General features: G+C 39.5%; 2 protein-coding genes across 5 annotated transcripts in view; one reads left to right on the forward strand and one right to left on the reverse strand.

Moving 5' to 3' along the window:
• BORA (BORA aurora kinase A activator) overlaps nucleotides 1-7680 on the reverse strand; it is a 29293-nt gene extending 21613 nt beyond the window's left edge. The window contains exons 1-4 of one of the 4 annotated variants that reach the window (XM_070408957.1): nucleotides 7621-7680; nucleotides 6537-6702; nucleotides 4413-4519; nucleotides 1063-1108 (exon numbers count right to left, since the gene is read on the reverse strand). In XM_070408957.1, the coding sequence (XP_070265058.1) occupies nucleotides 1063-1108; nucleotides 4413-4519; nucleotides 6537-6686 (303 nt within the window). In that variant the 5' untranslated portion in view covers nucleotides 6687-6702; nucleotides 7621-7680. Of the gene's footprint in view, nucleotides 1-1062; nucleotides 1109-4412; nucleotides 4520-6536; nucleotides 6703-7365; nucleotides 7403-7446; nucleotides 7484-7620 lie in introns of those variants that run through there. The other 3 variants (XM_070408958.1, XM_070408959.1, XM_070408962.1) reach the window with 3 other exon arrangements.
• A 172-nt stretch (nucleotides 7681-7852) lies between these two features.
• MZT1 (mitotic spindle organizing protein 1) lies at nucleotides 7853-23174 on the forward strand. Its single transcript, XM_070408963.1, has 3 exons — nucleotides 7853-8106; nucleotides 15787-15932; nucleotides 21465-23174. The coding sequence occupies exons 1-3, from the start codon at nucleotides 8028-8030 to the stop codon at nucleotides 21486-21488; spliced, it is 249 nt and encodes an 82-aa protein (XP_070265064.1). The 5' UTR covers nucleotides 7853-8027; the 3' UTR covers nucleotides 21489-23174.
• Nucleotides 23175-24978: the final 1804 nt, after the last annotated feature.

A 24978-nucleotide genomic window follows, 5' to 3' on the forward strand; every position in this document is an offset into this window, starting at 1 on the left:
ATTTAAGCTGTTTAAAACATTGACCCTAATCTTTACTATGACTTTATTTTCTTAAGTCTGATGAATTTCCTTTTAAAGTTGAGGGTTCTAAAAAGAATGCATATTTTCCAAAATGTTGGGAAATCGGAAAGAGTCTGAGAATATTCAACTGGGGAGGAATCAAGTGATTGGATCAGAATGAAAATATTGAATTACTAGGTAGATTACAAAGTAGATATTGTTTGGAGTAAAGCCTGTGCAATTATTTTTTAACAAACAGGCTATATATGAAATACAAGATGACAACACTGACACTGCAAAAATAAATGCAAGAGGGGCCTGTTCTCTGAACAGACCATAGCTGAAGTCTCCTGGGGTACAGAAGAGCCAAGTATAGCTAAGGAATAGAGGTGGGTAGAGGAGGCTAGTGAGGGGAAAAGGAAAAATAAGAGATGTTGCCATAACATAAAGAATTTGAGGAAATAACTAGATAAATAGCCCTTACTTACACTCTAAAAGTTCAGCAAACAAGCAAAAGTGAAAAAATCATTATTTTTATTTTAAAATACCCTATTTATAAAACACCTTTTCTACTGATCAGTAAGACATTTTACTTCATTAAATATATTGCCTTAAAAATCCAAGTATTAACAACAAAAGATAAAACCATTACCAATGCCAATCTAGATTTTCACAGCCTAAAACTTCCTCTACATAAACTCCAACTTGAAACAGAAGTTTGTGCTACTCAATATTCTGAAGGCACAAGGAAGGCACAAACTGTGCTATACCCTGAGAATGAAAAGATGAATGAAGCACAATATAAGGCAAAAAAGAATTCAGTCTAGGGAATAAAAGCAATAACTCAGTCATCACAATAGTACAGGTAAGTATGAGGTGTTGAAATAGCTGAAAAACACTGGTCTTAGGGGAGAACAGAGGGGCACTAATATAGCTGGGGATGGGCAGGTTGGTGTGCCGCTAGGACAGTAAAGGATTTGAAGGAAGTCTTCCTAAAAGAGGTGACATGCATGGGAAATTGATGCTTAACTGCTTTAATGATCAGGAACAGTTTTAAGTTACCTCTTCAATGGCTTTTTGTCTTTTGTCTTCCACATCTTTATCTATTCTATACAAAGATAAAGAAGAAAAATAACCAGGCCATTACTTTAGCTGATTGAACATTTAAATTAATAACCTTTAAAAGAAATAACTTCTTTCTCTTGAAAATTGGCAAATGTTAAGCTCATTTTAAAAGAAAAATTGGAATTTTATCACATTTAGTTAATGATATTATTTAGATATTCAGCATTGCACTGTTAGGCTTAACTCCCTCTATTCCATTCACAGTTGGAACATTTTCTTTTAAAAGGCTTATATTGATAACACTTTACAAAAGTTGCTATTTACAACATAATGGAAGTAAGTTGAATAAACTTCATCTTTTAATCACAACATTAATATTTCATTCCATAGAAATATAAAAATTGTCAAAACTCATTTTTTTCAATTATAGCAAGTTTATCATAGTCATAATTTTAGAATCAACTCTTATTCTGAAATAGAAACTATCACCCTTAGACAGCTGAATAGGCAAAAATATTAAAAATGAAATAAAATATCAACAAAAAACTTTGTCCAAATGAATTTTTTCACTTTGATACAATATGCAATTACAGTAACACAAATTTATCAGCTGAGATATAACAAAAAATGTCGGGTCTCAAGCACAAGGCATATACTTGCCAAAGGACTCAGCAGTTAGCCTTGTAGGACCACTTCTTTAATCTGTTCCAGGAAAGAATATTTGCTTTCCATCAATAAATTAGTAAGTCACTTTTATCTCTCTAATTTTTTTCATGTATATGTGTTTGTGGCTTAACAAAGCTTATATAATAATGTATACATTTCAGAAACTAAAATCAAGTGGATTTTTCAATAAAGGAGTTATGAGAAAGACTTCAATGATAATCCTCATATCCCAGCTTGAACAACAGCCATTTTGAGGATAACTCAATCCCATCATGAACATAACCAGGTCAAAATGACAGTACATAATAGCATATAGTATTAGTAAGCCCTGATCTAGCATACCTCTTTCAGAAACGTTTTGCTGTTTCATTAGAGGGACTTTAAGGACTTGAAATATTCAGGTAACTGCTGGAAGCGGAATATCAGTTTGGCTAAATATTGTAGGGCCAGATCATGGAAGGTTGTAACAAGTCATATATGGTACAGTATCCTGACATTATGTGTACGTATGTTACAGAACACTGGCATGATGCATATAGGTTACAGGTATGTCCTGAATGGATTCTTGGAGGAGGAGAAGGGGTTCAGGACTGTTTACCTTCTGTATGGGCAGACTCATTTGTTTACACCAGTGTGCCTTACAGTTATTTTTTATGTGTAGCAAGGCATGAAAAGGGTAGGAAGCAATGCATTAGGGAACTTGAATTAGACAGGAAGAGACACTGAAAGTCATTGCTAAGGATGAATCAGCCTGTTTTAAAAGTATACTCACTAACTGTGGTGGGAGCCATAACCATTCATGGAATTACATTAGTAAGTTAAATTAAAATTAGGGTGTTTTCTCACTCTTTACCCCTATTCTGTATCTACTGATTTACACCAAGATTCATAAACCTACCCACACAATGCATCATTAATTAGTAAGTATAGAAATGTTGTGTCACAACTTTGGTTAACAGTATTACTAACTCTAGAGGGCAGGAATAATACACTATACTTCTTCAGTGTGTTCCTCGCAGTGCCTCAGTGCTCAATAAATATCTCTTGACAGTTTACAGTTTTCCATGGTTGCATATATAAAGAGAAGAGGCAAAACAAAGCATACAGTTTGTGTGAAATAAAAAATTAGTCATTTGTGAATCACTTGCTTTTAGATAGTCTTTTCACCTCTTTCAAAGGTATTTAGATTTAAGTTAAAATTCTTTTATGCTCATTCCCCATTCTATTCCTTTCTACAACACTTTTGATAGACATAATTAATTAAGAATGAATGGTCATCAAGTTATCAAGCCAAGACAAATATTTGCAAGAGCATCTCAACATGTGTACATCTTTGAGTGAGTGAATTTTAATTGGAAAAGAATTACCTATTATTTTGGACTAACAACACATGAATCTTAGGACCAAAAGTTAAAAGCTGATCATACTATTCAAATTTTTCAAGTAAAAAAAATTAGACTATGAAACTGACAACAACAGTCTCTCAAACTCTTAATGAAATGTTATCTGTCATTTGTAATTACAGATCATTGCAATCTATATATATAAAAGCCCAACGACCGGAATGGAGGAACAACCAGAAGACCGGTGCCTATGACACACACTGAGGCAGCCAACCAGCCTGATACAGGCCCTAATCAAACCCCAACACCCCTATTGGGGGCGGAGTCGGCCTACCAACTGCCGGCGTCCCCTCCCCCCCTCACTGGCCTGGACCAATGGGGCCCCATCAAGGCAGGCCAGCTGGACCCCACCTGTGCACGAATTAGTGCACTGGGCCTCTAGTTTGTAATAAAAAACTAGGTCTGTTCTACCAAAGAAGTGCATATTCTCATTACACGAGGCATCGTTAAGCATCTCAAGTCAGAGGAACACTACTGCTTGGAAACCTACACAATACATCAACAAAGAAGTTAAGGCTCCTCTGATTACTAGCTTGAATTCAAGACAATATAATTCAGATCCCTAAATATCCTATGTCAAAGTTGGATGATGTCTATAAAAGCTCTTTCTGTTGCTAAAAGATACTCTTCCAGCCCTGGCTGGCTTGGCTCAGTAGATAGAGTGTCGGCCTGCCGACTGGGGGGTCCCAGGTTTGAGTCCAGTCAGGGGCACATGCCCGGGTTGTGGGCTCCATCCCCAGTGGGGGGCGTGCAGGAGGCAGCCAATCAAGGATTCTCTCTCATCATTGATATTTCTAACTCTCTCCTCTCTCCCTTCCTCTCTGGAATTAAATAAATAAATAAATAAAAGATACTCTTCCAGTCCAGTCCATGTGTCTTAACTTGGTAAGGCTTCTCTAAATGCATGTATCAATGAAACAGCAATATGCTTTACCGTACACCACCAAAAAAACAAAGCAACAATTCAATGGCAAAAGCCACAATCATGTAGAAAAGCCCTTCCCTCTTGTAAGTGCTGAGGAGGCAGAGCTGTCCCATAAGTGGCTGAGAGAGAAGGTTAACTCTAAAAGAAAAGGACTCCTACCTAGATTTGGAACTGTTTGCAGGAGAATCATTCTGGATGTAGTTCTTTGAACTCACTCTTCATTTAGATAACATAAATCTGTATCACAATTTTTCCTCCGATATTTTTACATATAAAAATAAAACTTTGGAATTTCCTTCTCTCTTCATGTGAGGGTATGTTATTACACTTCAGTGCAAGAAGGGAAAACTTACCGAGAATGACTTAAATACAAAGCTTGACGATGAATGTCTTCTGGGTCTATTTCTACAGGATTTATTACAGCTAGTTGATCAATAGACCATCTAAATTTCCCTGGAGTCTTAATAAAAGAAAGTGAGATTATGAATAAAAGCAAATTAAAATAGTTCATCAAAGTGCTAACCTATGTCAACTTCAAAAATAATGAGAATGGTTATAGTATAAAAATATCTTACACTTTATACTTACTGTATTTATTTATTTTCAATTTATTTTTTCCATCACCTCATATTTCTAAATCTGATTTTATCACTAAATTAAATGACAAGTGGTAATCAAATCACACTATATATTGACTTGGCTGTATCTCTTTTAAAATATCAAATCTTCCCTCTGGGTGATTTTTAAAATTACATAATAATAGGATTCATAGTAGAATATTAGAAGTATAGAAAATCTACAATTAACACTCATCAGTGATGTCCAAATAAAAGTAAAAATCTCTTAGTTACCTAAGGTCTTTATTTTCAGTAAGAATGAACTGAAATTAAAGTCCTAACTATAGAAGTGCCTGCAAAAGCTCATAAAATAGTTGATCCATAAAATAATTATGAATGGTAACCACTGCTTCTTTCTATATCAACTATCTAATTAAACCAAACACTTATTCATTGGTTGATTCTTGTATGTGCCCTGACTGGGGATTGAACCTGCAACACTGGCGTATTGGGATGATGCTATAAACAACTGAGCTACCTAGCTAGGGCCTAAACTGTAATTCAGAATATATTTTTGACAAACTCAGGCTTAAAAACCCAAGATACCATACATTCTGGCTTTTAGGATGAAGTTGGAGTCATTCCATTATTTTTATTAAGACTAACGGATAAACTAAGATTTAATATGATTCAATTAAAATGAGGTCCAAGTAATGAATCAATATGCATTGTATAAATAAAACTTCCCTCTGCATACCTACTTTAAACTGATATGAACAAGTAGCATAAACAGCCACACAATTTGCAGTTTTCTAGATAATTTACTAGATTTGAAGATCAGACTTCAAAAGAAATTCTCCAGGATAGCCGGTTAACAGTAAAATAAGCTAAAGTGATTAAGCATTCCCTAATCCCCAGAAAAGCACATTCCCTTCCATATCACCCTTGTGGTTAACCACTAGTCAGCACATATATTCTTTTGAAGTTGCTAATGTAGTTGTGTCTATTCCATAATACAATCTGCAAGCTATGAAATGGTTGACAAAAACCCCAAAGAATATTAGTATTTCATGGAAATTACATGAAATTCAAGTTTCACTGCCCATAAGTAAAGCTTTATTGTTTATATATTGCCTATGACCACTTTTGTGATACAAGGCACAGGTGAGTAGTTGTTACAATAACCAGATGATTAGCAAAGCCTAAAATATTTATAGTTTGTAGGAAAAAGTTTGCTGACTCCTGCATTAGAGTATAAACTCCTTTGGAATTTGTGTCTAATGACCCTGACTTGTTTGCAGTGTAATCTCTATGCCCAGCACTGTATCTGACACATAGCAGCCTTCAAATAATGTTTGCTGAATAAACGAGAGTGGATAACTAGATGACACGGGATCTTCTCAAATATGGTATCTATATTTATATATCACCAACCATAGACAGCACAATTGCAGGAAGCTAACATGTAATCTATTAAAAAAAAAAAGAGAGAGAGAAATGGTAACTTTAAAAACTCCTAGCTAAGTTGTTTTTAGCTGAAACATTAGATTATAATGAACATTACAATTAAAAAAGTACGTTCTAAGTAATATATGCTCCATGGTAAATTTCCCCTTACTTTGTAAAGAAAGATATTTTTATTTAAAATTATTTGTAGCCCTAGCCGGTTTTGCTCAGTGGATAGAGCATCAGATTGCAGACTGAAAGGCCCAGGGTTCCATTCTGGTCATGGGCACATGCCCAAGTTGCGGGCTCCATCCCCAGTGGACAGCGTGCAGCAGATCAATGATTCTCTCTCATCATTGATGTTTCTATCTCTCTCTCCCCCTCCCTTCCTCTCTGAAATCAATTTTTATTTTTAAATAAATAAGTAAATAAATAAATAAAATTATTTGTGAACACTAGTCAAGAATAACTTACTGGTAATTTTGTTGATTTAAAAACAGGACTGGAGACAGTTTGTTCATGGAGATTACAATAATCACCAGGACTTTCAAAAGGATTTAAAATAGGGATCCTTCCTGGAGTTTCCGGTGTTATTTGCATTTTTGGTTCTTTGCCATCTCCCATAGCACAGAGAAGAAAACTAAAAAAGAAATCAGAAGGACATACAATAGAACTGCAAAGTTCCATAGACATTCATTTTGATAATCAAGAAGTATTCAACAAACAGTTCTCAAAATTAACTGAAAACCTGACGCTGTTGGAGCTAGTTTATTTATGTAGTTTACCAAAAGGCATCACATACATTTTCTCAAGGGATCCTCCCAATAACCTTGAAACCCAGAGCAGTCGGGTATTAGTGATACCATTTTATGGAATTAAGCTCAGAGAACTTAAATGGCATCTAAGTAACAGTTAACCAAAGGTGAATGAGTTCAGGTCTGCTTTCACCGAGGCAACTAAGTGTTATAAGAGGCACAAAATGCCTTCCAACTAGAGGTTTTACACCTATATTAAGAGTTCTTATACCATTGTATTAAGTCTCTAAACACGCTGAACATCTTTCGGATATCCCAGCAATTCCCCCATCAAGCTGCAGTTACTACACAACAATTATTTACAGCAAAGCAAGAGACGACAGAGCTTGTGCAGGTGAGCCTTCTGGCACATCAGCCCCGTCAAAGAAGTATGACTGATGAGAGAGAGACCAGAAGTTTAACCGCCTTTGGCTGTCTCCTCGCCCTCCTTTCGCTAAGAGCCCCAGGGCAGCAGACGAGACTGCATGACTCCAGGCAAAGAGACCTACAAAGCGAGAGAAAGAAGAATCCACTTCTTGGGAGGCGGAAGCGCAGCTGGCTTCCTCGGGTGGAGAGCGGAGGACACTCACACCTGTCACCTCGACGCCACGCTACCGCTCTTCCGTGGTGTCCCTCCGTTCAGCCCCTACTCCCCTCGCCGCTCCCATGCATCCCGGAGGGAGCGGGCAGGGGGGTCCGCAGCCGGGCAGAGCGAGCTCTCCAACTCGAGGAAGGGGAAAGGCCAGGAACTACAGAGCACGTACCTAACGGAGCGTGTCAACAGGAAGCCCCCCGAAGGCGGCTCCAGCGCTCCCGAGGGCCCAGGCTGCTCCCACCGCAGGCGCCGACTCTTTAACTCCCCGCTTCCGCGCTGTCACAGGCCAACCAGGCACGGGGCTGGCGGCCGGCCGGCCAATCGCGTCGCGCCGCTGTCCGCGAACCAGCCAATCGCGTCGAGGCGGCGGAGTCAATTCGAATGGCAGCTCCACGCTCCACGTTCCGCGCCGAGTAACGACGCTCCAAATTCAAATCCACCCGGCCTCTCGCCGGCGCCGGGCGCGGGGGCGGGGCCGCCGGCGGGAGCGGGGGCCGCGCGGTGCGATTGCCCGGCAGAAAGGAAGGCGCTCCACTTCCGGGTCAGACCCTTCCCCCGCCTCCCTCGGCCTCCGCCATGGCGGGTAGCAGCGGTACCGGGGCCGCGGCTGCGGCGGCGGCGGCGAATCTGAATGCGGTGAGGGAGACCATGGACGGTGAGTGCCCGTTTCGGCCCCTTGAGCTCGCTGCCGTTTCCCAAAGCCCGCGCCCCGAGGCGGCGGCGAGCCCGGGAGGCCTCTAGATCCACTTCCTGCGCCCTACCGCATCCTTGAAGGGCCTCCCCGGGGCCCCGCCTGGGCCGCGGGGCTGGTGGCCCCATCTTGGGAGACGTGTCTTCGCTGCGGCGTAGTTGGTCGCGGGCACGGCGTTTCGGCCCCGATGTCGGTGCGAGGCGCGCGGGGAACCCACCGCGCGGGACCCGGTGCGCCACCGGCCTCCCCGCGCTCACCCTGGCGCCACGCCCCCTCCCGCGCCGGGGCCTCGGTCCTTTTCCTCGCGCGCCGCACCCACGCACCCAGCTTTCTCCGCGTCCCGCCCGGGTTCAAGCCACCCGGTAGCAGAGGACGAAAAACGGGTGCTGGCGTTACCCCCCCCTCTACCCTCAGATGTGGGTGCTACCGCTTCCTACCCCTGCTGGTGAGCTCGGACCAGCCACCCTGGAGCCTCCCTCCTTTTTTCTGTAAAATGAGGTTACCTCCTAGGGGTATAACGGGAATATTTAAGATAACCAGGTAAAGGTGATCGTTGAAAGATACTAGATAACCAGGTAAAGGTGATCGTTGAAAGATAGTTTTTTTTTTTTTTTTTTTTAGCTTTCTTTTATTTCTGTTATTTTTCCCTTAAAAATTTTATTAGTTATATTTGCTCAAATGATTTTTGGCATCTGTTGCTATAATCATATTTTGTTCTCTTTATTTGTTGCTGATAAATGTCCTGATTCTGTATTATTTTTGTGTATTTGAAGATGGCATCCCACTTGGAAACGTCTTTGTCTCCATATTATTCGCTACCACCAATATGAATGTTTGATGGATGTTAAACATTGCTTTTTTAAAAAATATATTTTATTGATTTTTTACAGAGAGGAAGGGAGAGGGATAGAGAGTTAGAAACATCGATCAGCTGCCTCCTGCACACCCCCCACTGGGTATGTGGCTGCAACCAAGGTACATGCCCTTGACTGGAATCGAGTCTGGGACCCTTCAGTCCACAGGCCGACCCTCTAGCCACTGAGCCAAACCGGTGAGGGCTAAACATTGCTTTTTGAATTTTTGATACTCACATCAACCTTATCTCTGAAAACATACCCCCCTGGGGTTTTCACTAAGCAGTGTCAGCCTGCAGGCCACATCTCTGGCTCCTTCCCTGTGGTCGCCACTTCCCAGGACATCTCCTTATGGGGCTTGCAATAAGACTTCTGGCTTTTCTGGCACCAGCTGCTGCTTTCCTTTTCAAAGAATTACCTATATTATTAGAGCCTTTTCATCTAATGTTTTATTTACCAAAATCTGCCTTTCTGTTTTTCTGAAAAATGGAATTTTGTGCTTAACACTTTATTCATCCTATTTTCCCATCCTTCTTGATGAGTCACAGCTGATTAGTTTTATTTTGTAAGTGGATTTATGTACGCAGAAACTTCATGTATCTGACATCAGAATATCTTTGCTTGGAAGCCAGTGTGTTTTGTGAACAGGTTGGAGAGAATGAGGCCTCACTTCCAGTGAATTCTCTTATTTTAGCCGTGTTTAGGTTCCTTAACTATATGGCCATAGGATCCCATTTGAATAGAATACTCGCATTTTATCTGTGGGGGAACTACTGATGTAGAAATGAGATAGTTTGTATTGGTTACATCAGGATTTTTACTGGGAGAACTTCGTGTAAAATGAAGATTATAGAGATTGGAAGAACATGAAAAAAATGAAGAAAACAGATTTTAAAAAAAAATTGGAAGACAGAAGGGGTGGATTAGAGAATACTACTCCTCTACACAGGGTTTGTCCACAAACCAAAAGGTAAAAAGAAAGGTCCCAGGTTGGCAGTGGATCAACATTTGTTAGATGTGACAGACACCGCAGGGCCGCTGTGCCTCAGTGGTTGAGCGTGGACTTATTATCCAAGAGGTCACCAGTTCCATTCCCAGATAGACTAGAGGCCCAGTGCACAGATTTGTGCACATTGAAAGGAAAATATAATATGCAAGAGTGAGATAGAGTCTATTTATGAAAACAACCAAAACTAAAAATTAAAGACATTGATGATTCACTCTCGAAATTGATAACTGAGCACTGGCTGAAACTTTCTGCTCCAAGCATATAAAATTGACAGGAAATGATGTTAAAATACAATTATCAGTATAGCCATTTTTATTTTTTTTTAATATTTTATTGATTTTTTACAGAGAGGAAGGGAGAGAGATAGTTAGAAACATCGATGAGAGAGAAACATCGACCAGCTGCCTCCTGCACATCCCCCACTGGGGATGTGCCCGCAACCCAGGCACATGCCCTTGACCGGAATCGAACCTGGGACCCTTCAGTCCGCAGGCCGACGCTCTATCCACTGAGCCAAACCGGCTTCGGCAGTATAGCCATTTTTAAAAAAGGAAAGAGAAGCCTTCATTGGAACTACAGTAGGGGATTGGGAATGAAACCTCACAAAGTATACTGCCCTGTTTGAGCGAAACTGAGGCCAGAAAGATGCCATCTGCTGTGGCTAGGGATTGAGAAATACATTCATTTGTCTTGTGTGTCTAGAGCTGGGATGCTTCCACAAACCTGATGAATAGGGTTGAGACCAGTGTGATACTCCCCATCCAAGAACACATCATCAATCCAGGACATCCAAGAAAATCTGTAGAAGACAAGACACGGTGCTTGAAAATTCGTGCACTCGGGGGCGGTCCCCTCAGCCTGGCCTGTGCCCTCTCACAGTCTGGGACCCTTTGGAGGATGTCTGACTGACAGCTTAGGCACGCTCTCTACAGGGAGCGGGCCTAAGCCATTAATTGGACATCCTTAGCGCTGCCATGGAGGCGGTAGAGGCTCCTGCCACCGCCGCTGTGCTGGCCAGCCATGAGCCCTCTTCTGGCTGAGTGGCACTCCCCTGTGGAAGTGTACTAACCACCAGGGGGCAGTTCCTGCATTGAGCATCTGCCCACTGGTGGTCAGTGCACGTCATAGCAACCGGTCGTTCAATTTGCATATTACTCTTTTATTATATAGTACTAGAGGCCTGGTGCACAAAAATTTGTGCACTCGGGGGCGGGGGAGGGGGGTCCCTCAGCCCGGCCTGTGCCCTCTTGCAGTCTGGGACCCCTCAGGAGGTAACGACCTGCTGGCTTAGGCCTGCTCCTGGGTGGCAGAGGGCAGGCCCAATCCCTAGGTGCAGCCCCTGGTCGGGCTCAGAGCAGGGCCGATTGGGGAGTTGGGGCGCCGCCCTCTGTCATGCACAGAGCAGGGCAGATTGGGAGGTTGCGATGCCACCCTCAGTCACGCTCAGGGTGGGGCCGATTGGGGGGTTGGGGCACCGCCCCCTGTCACACTCAAGGCAGAATCAATGGGGAGGTTGCGGCGCCACCCCCTGTCACGCACAGAGCAGGGCTGATCAGGGGGTTGGGGTGCTGCCCCCTGTCACAGAGCAGGGCCAATCAGGGGGTTGGGGCGCTGCCCCCTGTCACTCACAGAGCAGGGCTGATCAGGGGGTTGAGGAGCTCCCCCCTGTCACTCACAGAGTAGGGCCGATAGGGGAGTTGGGGCACCGCCCCCTGTCACACACAGAGCAGGGCGGATCAAGGGGTTGGGGCGCTGCACCCTGTCACATTCAGGGCAGGGCCAATGGGGAGGTTATGGCTCTACCCTGTCACACACAGAGCAAGGCCCATGGAGGGGGGTTGGGGCGCCACCCTCTATTACCCACAGAGCAGGGCCGATCAGGGGGTTGGGGCGCCGCCACTGTCACACTCAGGGCAGGGCCGATGGAGAGGTTATGGCTCTACCCTGTCACACACAGAGCAGGGCCCGTGGGGGGGTGGGGGTTGGGGCGCCGCACCATGTCACACACAGAGCTGCAGGGCAATCAGGGGATTGGGGAGCTCCCCCCTATCAGGCACAGAACAGGGCTGATCAGGGGGTTGGGGCGCCTTCCCCTGTCACGAACAGAGCAGGGCGGATAGGGAGGTTTTGGCCCCGCCCCCTGTCACACACAGAGCCGCAGGGCGATCAGGGGTTTGGGTGCTGCCCCCTGTCACGCTGATCCCGGTGCCGGGAGCCTCGCTGCTCCGCTGATCCCGGTGCTGGGAGGCATATTACCCTTTTACTATATAGAATAGAGGCCTGGTGCACGGGTAGGGGCCAGCTGGTTTGCCCTGAAGGGTGTCCTGGATCAGGGTGGGGGTCCCCACTGGGGTGCCTGGCCAGGCTGGCTGAGGGGCTGAGGGCTGTGTTCCGGCTGGCAGGTGACTAAAAGCTCCCAACTGCTCCTTGTTTTCTTTTTTTTTTTTTTATTCTGGGCCAGCTTTAGCTCTGAGGCCTCACTGCTGAAAACATCGATACAATGTTGCGGTCCGGGGCTGACTGACAGCTGGTTTCTGGGGTTTTGTTTAGCTTCTTATTTGCAACATAGTACATAGTTGCTTAGAGTTGCAGCTCAGAGGCCTGCAAGTCAGGCGGGGAACGTTGGAGTCTGCAGTCACTGGAGCAAGCAAGCCTCATGTTCGCTTCCAGCTGCCTGGCTGCCGGCTGCCATCTTGGCTGACAGTTAATTTGCATAAGGATACGCTGATTAGCCAATGGGAAGGGTAGCAGTCGTACGCTAATTACCATGTTTCTCTTTTATTAGTGTAGATTATTAGTGTAGATGTGCTTTCAGTCAAAAATCACAAAGTACTCATGGTAGAAGAAAAACATAACAACTAACATGAAAAATAGGGGGGAAAGAAAGTATTATTGAGCGCTACCATATGCCAAACACCATTCTAACTATCCTTTAATCCTCACAACAATCCTATAACTATTATGATTTTCCCCATTTTACAGAATGGCGAAATAAAGGCACAGAGAGGTTACCTGGCCTACTAAGTAATGAAAGTGGGATTTCAACCCAGGTAGTCTGGCTCTGGAGAGCACACCCTTAACCACTCTTTTTGCTACTTGATTATATTCAAAGAAGAGGAAATCTCAAAAATGGTTTACCGAAAGAATGTAACCTTAAATGGATAAGAGCAGAAACAACAGAAAATAAGAACTGGTTATAAATAAGCAGTTAGCTATGAAACAAGTAATTATGGTGGAAAATTAGAAATCTTAAAAGAGTTATTAAAATAAATTAAGCAGCCCTAGCCAGTTTTGCTCAGTGGATAGAGCGTCGGTCTGCAGACTGAAGGGTCTCAGGTTCAATTCCGGTCAAGGACATGTACCTTGGTTGTGGGCACATCCCTAATAAAGGGTGTGTAGGAGGCAGCTGATCGATGTTTCTCTCTCATCAATGTTTCTAACTCTATTCCTCTTCCTTCTTCTCTGTAAAAATCAATAAAATATATTAATAAATAGATAAAATAAATTAAGCAGATAGCATGGATAACAGCCTGATTTCAACTGAAGAGCAAAGTATTAGTACTTTGGAATATCAAAACTGGAGAAATGTAAGTGGGAAGGGGCTGTCAGCTTTCAGCCAAGATGAAGTAACAGACTGAATTAACCCCCCTACCTGAAACAACCAAAATACCCAGGCAAAACATGCAGAATAATGATTTTCATTTCACTGGACATCAGGCAGCAAAGGCAGTGACCCCAGAGAGATAAGAAACAAGTGAAATGAGCCAGATAGTTTACTCAGCTTACTGCCTTCAGAGAGTTTCCAGACCACAATGTAGTGTGGTTCAGGCAGGAATCCAGATGGAACCCAGAAGACACCCTGAATTTAGCAGAAAGAGCTTAGAGTCCAGGGAGACTACAAAAGGGAGAGCTTGCAGGACAGAGTGCCTACTAGAAAAGTTGCACCCAGAGCGAATTCTGGAGGTCTGCAGAAAGTCTCCCTCAAGTATTCAGCAGAGCATTGAATAGCACATGTATGCAGGGAAAGTACCCCAAAAGCTGAGGCAAGAACCAATCAAAAGAAATAGAGGGAACAATATACCATGCCCACACAGGGCTAGAATAGTGCCTTTATCTACCAACTAAAATGGAAAACTTCATAATTCACATGACTGGGTAGAGGACTCAGGTGGATCTTACCTTAGTGATGGAGAATATAAGTAGCCTTACATTTAAGTAGGGCTCTGGTCCTGACTAATGAATCTTAAAAGACCCAAAAGGATCAAACTTTCCGGATAACTACCTCATTACAAAAATCAGAATATAGAAATGGAAAAATAGCCATCAGCCAACAAGATAAAATTCACAATGTCTGCCATCCAATAAAAAATTAAGTATGCAAAGCAGAAAAATACAACCCACGATGAGAAAAATTCAGTTGAAACATACCCAAAATTGCCACAGATGTTAGCATTAACTGACAAAGACAGAACTGTACTCCATGTGTTCAAAAGTTAAGTAGAGGAATGGAAGACTTAACAGTTTTTAGGAGGACTTAAATTAATAGGTGATTTAATATTGTCCATTTGTCCCAAAATAATATGTAGATTTCATGCAATTCAAGTCAGTATCCAAATGGAATTTGTTTTCGGAATTGATCAATATTTTTAAGCTTATGGAGAGAATGAAAGGACTTATGATAATAAAAGGTAACAAAAGTTTCTTTAACCTACAAGCAGTATAAAATTAATAATTAAAATTGTGGCTCTGACACAAGGTACACATGCAACAAATCCATAGGTATATGGGAATTTATGATAATGGTGACATCATAATTGAGTGGTAAAAGGATAGATTGTTCAATAAATAGTATTGGGCAACTGACTTATTTCTGAAAGGAAAGTTAAGAGATTCTATTTTCCATCTAAACTCTAGGGAGTTAAATAATTAAATATTTATGGGGATGAGAGAGGGGGGGATAAGTTTTCCAAGTGCTGGAAGAGAATATTAGTGAATAATCATAATCTTTCTAAGCATAATACCAAGGGAAAATAGTACAGGAAAGCAATAGATAACACATTAACCATTGACATAAAAATTCCTAAAAAGAAAGTTTAATGTGGCCAGTGTGTTTACTTCTTGCGGTCCTCTATGATAATGTTTGTCATTTGAAAGACAGATACTTTTATAAACTATAATAAAATGAAGTACTATAAAAATAAAGTTAAAAGCATAAGCTTTCATTTTTTTTATTCTTAGGCTCAATAAAGATGTATACTCAGTCAAATTGTAAAAGTTTTGAAATATTTTTAAAGCCTTAGGTATGTATATTACTGACTGAACAGCTGCAGTTCTAGGAATTTATCCTAATAAAATAAAGTTAGTATGTACAGATGCTTACCACCATATTATTTTAATGGGGGACAACATGAGAGCTACCTAACTCTTAAAATGGAATGGTTAAGTAATGTCTGATGTTTCCATAAAATGTAATGTTATGTGACTAACTCAATTACATTGTAAAAGAATATAAAAAGTGGGGAAATGTTCAGAATAATGATGCATAAATTTTAGATGGATATTAAGTGGGTGCTGGAATAAAAAGCAGTTGTGTGGAGGGAGATTGTAAGTTTATTTTGAAGTTTCTAGAGCTAAGTAAGGGCAAGACAGTATTATCTATTTCCAAATGTAAGGATGGCATGCTAGTTCTTTGGTATTTATAGTAATATACAAATTAAAAACAAAGTATTATGTGCATTTTTTAAAATCTAAGATTTTGGTTTTAAAATTTTTCTTTTTCAGTTCTGCTCGAGATTTCAAGAATTTTGAATACTGGCTTAGATATGGAGACTCTGTCTATTTGTGTACGGCTTTGTGAACAAGGAATTAATCCAGAAGCTTTATCGGCAGTTATTAAGGAACTTCGCAAGGCCACTGAAGCACTAAAGGTAGAGATCCAGTTGTTATTTCATTCTAAATAAAAATGCTTTTGTTTAGAAAATGATTAATGATAAAGTTATGTGAAAGATCTTAAATAAGATTAAAGTAACTTCTATCCATCATCAAGAGAAATTCTGAAGAGCAAAAGCTTAGTAGCATATGTTCAGATCAGAAAAGTTGCTACTGTGATAGACTATGTTGTTTCTTTCCTAGTAGTCTCCCTTAGAATTTTCCCTGTGTTGTGGGTAAAATTGTGTCTGCCTGAAATAACATATGCTCAGGTACAGTATCTGTGAATATGACCTTATTTGGAAATAGTATATCTGCAGGTATAATCAAGTTAAGGTGAGATTATAATGGATTAATGACTAATGTCCTTATAAGATGTGGGAAATTTAGACCAGATACACAAAGTATCATGTGAAGGCACAGACACAGAGGGGAGAGTGCCATGTAATGACAGAAGTAGAGATTGGAGTGATGACATCTACAGGGCAAAGAAGGCCAAGGATTATTGGCAGCCATAAGAAGCAAGGAAGGATCCTTGACCAGAGCCTTCGAGAGTGGCTGGCCCTGCTGACACCTTGATTTTTGGACTTCTGTCTCCAGAACAGTGAGAGAATAAATTTCTATTGTTTTAAATTACCTAGTTTGTGGAACTTTGTTATGGCAGACTTAGAAATCTAACACAGGTTTACTGCTGGGAAGTGGAGTGCTTCTATAAGAAACACCTACCAATGTAGAAGTCGCTTTGGAATTGGGTAATGAATGGAGATTGGATGGTTTTAATGCATTTTATAGAAAAAACCTAGATTGTCTTGAAGAGATTGTTGGTAGATTGATGGACATTAAAGACAGTTATGATGAGGGCTCAGAAAGACAGGAGAGCTGTAGAGAAAGCTTTAATCATCTTAGAGAATACATATAACATTATGAACAGAATATTGCAAGGAATATGGACATTAGGGCTTCTGGTAAAGTGTCAGAGGGAAATGAAGAGCATATTATTAGGCACTGGAGGAAAGACTATTCTCTCTATAAAGTGAAGGAGCCCTGGCTGAATTATGTTCTACTGTTGGAAGGAAAATAAAGCTTGTAAGTGATGAACTTGGATATTATCTTCTTGTTCTTATAGTAAAATGTAAAAGGAATGAGAAATTGGGGAGGGAACAGTAAGCAAAAAGCAATGACACTTGCTTTGAAAAATTCTGAGCCCATCCAGATAGTACATTCTGGAGAGAAGGACAGGAGTGTGGTTGAGGAACCTGTGAAGAGATTAGGTATGTTTCATAGATGCAGTTAGCCATCTCAGCACAAAACACTGCCAGCTTGGACTGAAAGGGACCTGTGAAGTACAGAATGAAGGAAGGCTGTCAGACTTCTGGCATTCCATAGGCAGGAACTTGGCAAGCGAGCTAACCAGCTGTGAACATGAATTTATTCAAAAAAAGGGAAGAATGACTCAGGGGTCTCAGAGTCCAGGGAGCTGCTGAGGGCAATTGGGCTGTACTGCCAACATAAGCCCAAAGGTCCACTTTTTGTCAAGTTCAAATTTAGCACCTTTAAAGTGCTGATACTGGGAATAGGAAAAGCATTCCTTCTCTTGCTTAGACACACTCTGATTTAAAATATCAGGTGATTTTTATTTTCATGTTTATATAGCACCAACTCACCATGCAAGAATACTGAAATTTCCAGTTAGTCCTTTTAAAACTTCTAAGGACAAAGTGGCTTTTCTTTAGCTTTATTTCTTTTATTTGAGGAAATAGAACTATGTAAAACACATAGCTTACCCATCTCAGATTGTTATTCTCCAATAAGTTCCAGTGATTTGGGTTGTTTGTTTGTGTTTTTTTTAACTTTTTGGTTATTAAAAGAATTCAAAAGATAAACATTTACAGAGCAAATATTTTTCATAAAGAGGATATCTATGCAACTCACTGCCAACACCCTAGAAGTCCCTTTATGTTCCCCCATCATTGACTTCTTTTTCCTGCTTCCCCCTCCAGTAACTACTATCCTGATTTTTATGGTAGACACTTTGAACGTGATATGAATGTAATCTTTTTTCTTTTTAAAAAAATGTATTTTTATTGATTTCAGAGAGAGGAAAGAAGGGAGAGGGAGAGAAAGAAACATTGATTGGCTGCCTCCTGCATGCCCCCTACCAGGGATCAAGCCCCCACAACCTGGACTTGTGCTCTGACCCAACGTGGGTCAACACTCAACCACTAAGCAACACCAGCTGGGCAGTACAATCCTTTTTTTACTGGGTTCTTTTATTTAACACTAGAGGCCTGTTGCACGAAAAGATTCGTGCAATAGGCCTTCCCTTCCCTTGGCTGCCAGCACCGGTTTTCCTCCAGCACCTGGGACCCAGGCCTTTGCTCCTGCCGGAGCCACCTTCAAGCCCTCGCTGCTCCGGCTGGAGCCGCCTTCAAGCCCCTCGTTGCTCCGGTCAGAGCCGCCTTCAGTCTTCGCTCCTCCTCTTTGCGCCTACGTATGCAAAGTAACCGCCATCTTTGTTGGCGGTTAATTTGCATATCGCTCTGATTAGCCAATGGTGGGTGTAGCGAAGGTACGGTCAATTTGAATCTTTGTCTATTATTAGATAGGATGTTTGTGAGGTTCATTTATGTTGTGTGTAACTAATATATTCCTTTTCACTTTAATAATGTTTCATTGTACAAATACACTAAACTTTATTTTTTTCTACTGTGAATGGATATTAGGCTGTTTCCGGGTAGAGATTTTTTTATTGTAATGCAATTTGTGAGTACTATAAAGGAGCCAGGAGCAAATAACCTAGCTGAAAAGAATGTTAAGCCCAGCCACTGTGGCTCAGTGGTTGAGCATTGACCCATGAACCAGGAGGTCACTGGTTGATTCCCAGTCCCAGCACATGCCTAGGTTCTGGGTTTGATCCCCAGTAGGGGACATGCAGGAGGCAGTCGATCAATTATTCTCTCTCATCATTGATGTTTCTATCTCTCTCTCCCTCTCTGAAATCAATCAATAAAATTTTAAAAAAGATCACCCAAGAGATAACCAATGATAATAGTGAACACCATTCTAAATAGTATAATGCTACTTTAAAAATAAAAGTATTACACTTAATTTTATTGAATGAAATACCCTTCCTCAGGTTGCTTCTCTAGATTAAAGTTTATCCTGTATTTACTGCTTCTGTTGGGTTGGAGTTGGGATTGGTAAAGAGTTATAAGCATAAGGTTCTACCTTTTTTGTGTGGTTGCTGCTAATGAATTTTTTTTCTTGTACTTTTTACTTCATTTGGTATGAAAAATAGGGTAAGGAGAATCTGTTCCTGCTGCATTCTAGCTTTACCTAGAAATCCTAGTGATTCGAATTATCTTTCTCTTTCACAGACTGGTATATTGAGGAATCTGGGTGAGGGAGAAGAGGGCAGGGCAGAGTGGGCCGTTTGAATTAACAACAGTGAGCCCTGGCCACTGTGACAAGTGGTTAGTGTCACCCTGAGCACCGAAGGGTCGTGGGTTCAGTTCCTGGTCAAGGGCACATACCAGGGTTGCTTAACACTGAATTTTTGTATTGTTTCCTTAGTGCTACTATTAATGGGTAAGCAATCATTTACATATTATAATTTCAGAAATTCTAGGCAAGACCTACTTTTCTGTACCTCTACTTTGTGCCATGGTGTCTTGAATTACACTGTCATTGATGCATTCCTATACCTTAAGCCTTGCTCTTTCTCTTGTGGCTATCCTGAACCATCACTAATATCTAAGGGTGAGTGATATATCTCTCACTGTGTAGGCAGGTCTGCAACACGAGGACATTCGAGCAGAATTTTAGTTGAGAGAGAAACGAGGGATTAAGTTCAATGGTCCCATCCATCCTACCAAAGAAAGGAATAAACTTGCACAGAAAAGAGTTTGGAAAAGAAGGCTACTAACACTGGTTTTTCCCAGGCCCAATGCTTACAAATTTTTGGAGTCTTTAATGGCCATCTGGTAACTATATGGGCGTCTAGGATGCGATTGCTGTCCATTTGCATAGAAAGTAGTTCTGCATTCATCTAACATGAATGCTACACGTGGTTGATGGCTTACTTAGTTTAAATGAAAATAATTGTTTCATTTTTAGTGTATCATACTTGATACATTATCTGTATCTTGGAGAACTTCTAAAATTAGTATGAAAATGGAATGGGACAAGACAGATTAAATTGCATTAAAGTTAAGGTGCTTTAATTTTAAAAATCCTAAAATTGTATATATTATTTCAAGTTTTTTTTTGAAGTATATGATACTGAGAATGGGGTTAGGAAGATGAAAGAGTGAGTTACTAAAGGTTATGTGGCTAAAGCTAGTAGAAGAACCATTAATGGTTCTTAGAACAAGGGACTATTTTTTTCAAATTGGGTTTTAATTATTGTGAATTTAGTAAACTCAAAGAAGGGCAAGGCTAATTAAGAATAGCTAACTATATAGAAAAACAAGGTAAGTTCTGTTTCAGGTTGAGTTATCTGTTATATTCCTAATATCTTAAGGGATTTTCATGACAGACTTCTGAAATTAGACTAAACTTAAAAGCAAGTTTTAATTAAGAAGTGGAAGTGTAAATGAATTAAAAACCGCATGCATATCTGAAATTAAACTTTTTAAAAATCAATATTTTCATATTTGTCATTAATAACTTATTTAATCCTTTATTTTTAAATATATTTCTATTTCAGAGAGGAAAGGAGAGGGAGAGAAAGATAGAAACATCAGTGATGAGAGAGAATCACTGATCAGCTGCCTCCTACACACCCCCTCCTGGAGATCAAGCCCCCTTACTGGGGAGATGCTGTTGACTGGATCGAACCCGGGACCCTTCAGTCCGAAGGCTGACGCTCTATCCAATAAGCCAAACCAGTTAGGGCTCTTTTTAACTTATTTATTGATACTTAAAGAAAAAGAAACATCCATTTGTTTTTCTACCTAGGAGATTGAACCAGCAACATTGGTGTATTTGGATGTTGCTCTAACCAACTGAATTCTTATTTTTAGAAATATATATCAAGTCTTTTTATTGATGGAATTATATGGTGCCTTGGAATTTCTGCAGAATAATCATGGAAGGTCGTAGTAGTTTGGTATAGGTGAAACAGGATTAGTCATGAGTTCATTATTTTCTCTTTTTTTCTCTAGCTTACAACATAACAGAAAGGTCTTTTTTCATCTTAATCCTCTTTTTGCATTATAAAGAAACATGGAGAAATGGACAAACTAATAAAGACTGTGTGGATAAGGTCTTCTATAGGTTAATTTTTTAAGTAGCAATATAATTTTACTGTATTGTTTAAATAATTTCCTACTGTTAGCCTAGCAATCAGTTTAAAAGCTAGTTCTAATGTACTACAAAAAATGAAAACCACTACATTATCTGGCAAAACTGTTTTGATATATGTTGGGGAGGATTTGTTTGTTAATGACAGTGTGGTATTGACAAATTTATTTCCATGGTGTCTCTTTTTCCATGGTTTTATTATAATGAATCTTACTTTCTTGTTACAGGCTGCTGAAAATATGTCAAGCTGACTTTCTGGAGAATTCCTAATGGGATGTCAAACTCTGCAAGAGGATTTGAAGATCGAATTGTACTCAAGAATGTACAATGAAATTACTGCATGCAGCAGTGTAGCAACATTTTCCTTTTTAAAAGAATTATAAAACCATAGCTTTATAAATCAATGAAAAGTGGCTTACAGAGAGGACTGTCAAATGTGTTTACATCACATCTTGCTTTTTTAAACAGTGCTAATGCTTTGGCATTACAGTGTTCATATTTATTCCTTATTTATAGATCTGATAGCTTTAATTTTCTAAGCAGTCTATCAGATGTGCACATCTGGTGAGCCTGTTTGTAGTATAGTGGAACCCATTAGTAGTAATGTAGTAGTTAGGACTTGCTGACATTTCCATTATAAACTTTAATTTTAAATTGTTTATGTAAAATAACTGGATTTATGTTGCACTAGGCTAAAAGTTGACAGAATTTCAACCACCATTTGTGAATTTTGATTTATATTCATTATATATATCAGAATCAAAAACATTTGTTCTAATCTCTTTAACAAAGAATGTTTAATTTTTAAACAAAATTTGTCTAGCAGTGAATAGTGTGAACCAGATCAATTTTGTATTGGTTGAAAAATAAAACTTTTAGAAACTTGGATTTTAAAAGTAATGATAGTACTTAGCTTTTACTTTTTATTTGTCAATTGAATCATTTATGAGAATATCGAGAATGTTTTTCCCTTAGTTTTACAATCTGAAAATGATGAAACATTTTCAACATGCAAAATTCTTTTTATGTTTATTACATAAAAATAAATTGAGTACTTACCTAATACATCTTGAGTGGTTATCTAATAACTCAGTAGATAGCCAGTGGATATCTAGTCACTAACAGGAACTGTCGTTCAACAAATATGTTACTATTTTCTGAAGGAATAAAGATTTCCAGTCATTAAACAAAAACTAAATAATCTAATGTTCTATAATGTCTTTCTAAGGTTATTTTTGCGTGTCGTTTTTACTATAGAGTTTTAACTAATCAAAATTTGCCTCATAATAAGTTTTGATTATGTTTCTGTAATAGAATCTCAATGGAATATTTTTATCAAGACTAATACAAATTCAATCTGACTTTATTTTAGAATTTGTTAGCTTCCATTTAAATGGCAGAATAAGCATTTACTCTTCAGTAGCATGTTTTGTTCTTCAGACAAACTGAAGTGATTTTAGTAAGGCTTGATAATATTTAAATGACAACCTTCTGTACTATTTAAAAAATCTAGTCTTTCGAGTATTTATACTTTTTAAATGTATGACATCTTCCCCAAGTGCACTGGAAGGTCTATTGGGAGACAAGAACTTGTGATGAGAAGTCATTTATTTGCTTACAAATACTTATTGCACGTTGTTATTTATAAAATTATAGAACACTTGTCAAGTTTCAAAATTTGTGTATACTTTTAGGCCATTAGAGTTAATAGTTAAATTGTTTATGACTTTATAGATTAAGTTATTTATGTACGAAACAGCAGGAAAAAATACTGAGGAATTGTGTTTACAGAGGACTTCTTTAGTATGTTACGTTTCTTAAATGTAAACATATATTTTTAATGCATACTTAAGTAATATTTAAAGAAACCAAAGTAATGATACAATCATAGTGTTGTGCATGTTGTCAGTGACAAAAATAAAACCAATTCGGTGGTATTGGATGTATTTTTGATTTAATATATGCTTCCATGAATTCAACCTGTGTTTCTGTAGGTATTCTATAAATATTTAGATGCCTATTAGTTATGTATGATTGAAGACTACTTAAAGGTAGCCTGTGTAATTTAAAATATAAAATTAGGCTTGAGGTGTAAAATGAAAGACTTGCCCTGGTAGGGAAAGGATATAGCTATATTAACATTGCTCCAGGCTTGAAAACAAAGTCAGCATATCAAATATGTGTGAGATTATATTTTTCTATACTTCTAAATGGATATTATAAAATTTACATGTTTCAGACTTAAAAGTTTTCCAATAACTGAATCAAGTATCAGTTTTTAAACTTATTTAAATTAATTCAAATTAAACATTCCTCACATTAGCCACAGTTTTTATTGTAAAATATACACAACATAAAATTTACCATTTTAAGTTGTATAGTCATATTAAGAACAGTTACATTATTGTGCAACCATCACTACTACCCAGAACTTTTTCATGATCCAAACAGAAACTACCCATTAAGCCAGGGGTGGGGAACCTGTTTTTTGCCAAGGGCCATTTGGATATTTATTATAACATCATTCGCAGGCCATACAAAATTATTAACTTAAAAATTAGCCTGCTATGTTTGGTCAAACATTTAATTAACTCACCCCTAATGTCTTGGCAGGGCCAGACCAAATGAGTTCTCTGGCCTTATTCGGGCCTTATACGGCCGAGGTCCGGATTTTCCCCACCCCTGCATTAAGCAATAACTCCCCATTCTCCTCTCCCCCAGCCTCAACATCTGCTTTCTTTCTCTGAATTTGACTGTTTTAGGTACCTCATATAAGTGGAATCATAGAATATTTATCCTTTTATGTCTCTTATTTTACATTTCTGATTTTGTTTATTTGGGTCCTCTCTCTTTGCTTCTTGGTGAGCCTGGCTAGAGGTTCATCAATCTTGCTTATCTTCTGTATTGTTTTTTTGGTCTCTGTGTCATTCATTTCTGCTCTGGTCTTTATTATCTCCTTCCTTCTGGATACTGTAGGCTTTTCTTGTTGCTCTCTTTCTAATTCTTTGAGTTATAGAGTTAGATGATTTACTACCATTTTTTGTTTTTGTTTTTTGAGGTTGGCCTGTAGAGCTATAAACTTTACTCTCACGGCTGCTTTCATTGTGTCCTATAGATTTTGGTTTGTTGTGTTTTTATTGTCATTAGTTTCCAGGATGTTTTTAATTTTTTCTTTGATCTCTTTGGTAACCCAGTCATTGTTTAATAGCATGCTTCTCAGCTTCCAAGTGTTTTGAGTTTTTTGGGTTGTTTTTATTGTAGTTTATTTCTAATAGGCTGTTGTGGTCTGAGAAAATGCTTGATATGATTTCAGTCTTCTTGAATTTGGGAAGACTTTGCTTGTGACCCAATATGTGGTCTATTTTTGAGAATGTCCTATGTGCACTTGAGAAGAACATGTAATCTGTGGCTTTGGGGTGAAATGTTCTGAAGATGTCGATTAAGTCCATTTGATCTAGTGAGTCATTTAGGATTGCTGTTTCTTTGCTGATTTTTTGTCTAGAGGATTTATCCAGTGATGTCAGTGGTGTATTAAAGTCCCCTACTATGATTGTATTGTTGTTGATCTCTCCCTTGATATCTTCCAGGAGTATTTTTTTATGTATTTGGGTGCTCCTGCACTGGGTGCATATATGTTTATCAGGGTTATATCCTCTTGTTGTATCGATCCCTTTAGTATTATGAAGTGGCCTTCCTTATCTCTTGTTATGGCCTTCACTTTGAGGTCTATTTTGTCCGATA

This window comes from Myotis yumanensis, unplaced genomic scaffold, assembly GCF_028538775.1.
Source record: "Myotis yumanensis isolate MYYU_CA2020_CCGP unplaced genomic scaffold, mMyoYum1.0.hap1 SCAF_3, whole genome shotgun sequence".
Classification (NCBI taxonomy): Eukaryota; Metazoa; Chordata; class Mammalia; order Chiroptera; family Vespertilionidae; genus Myotis; species Myotis yumanensis.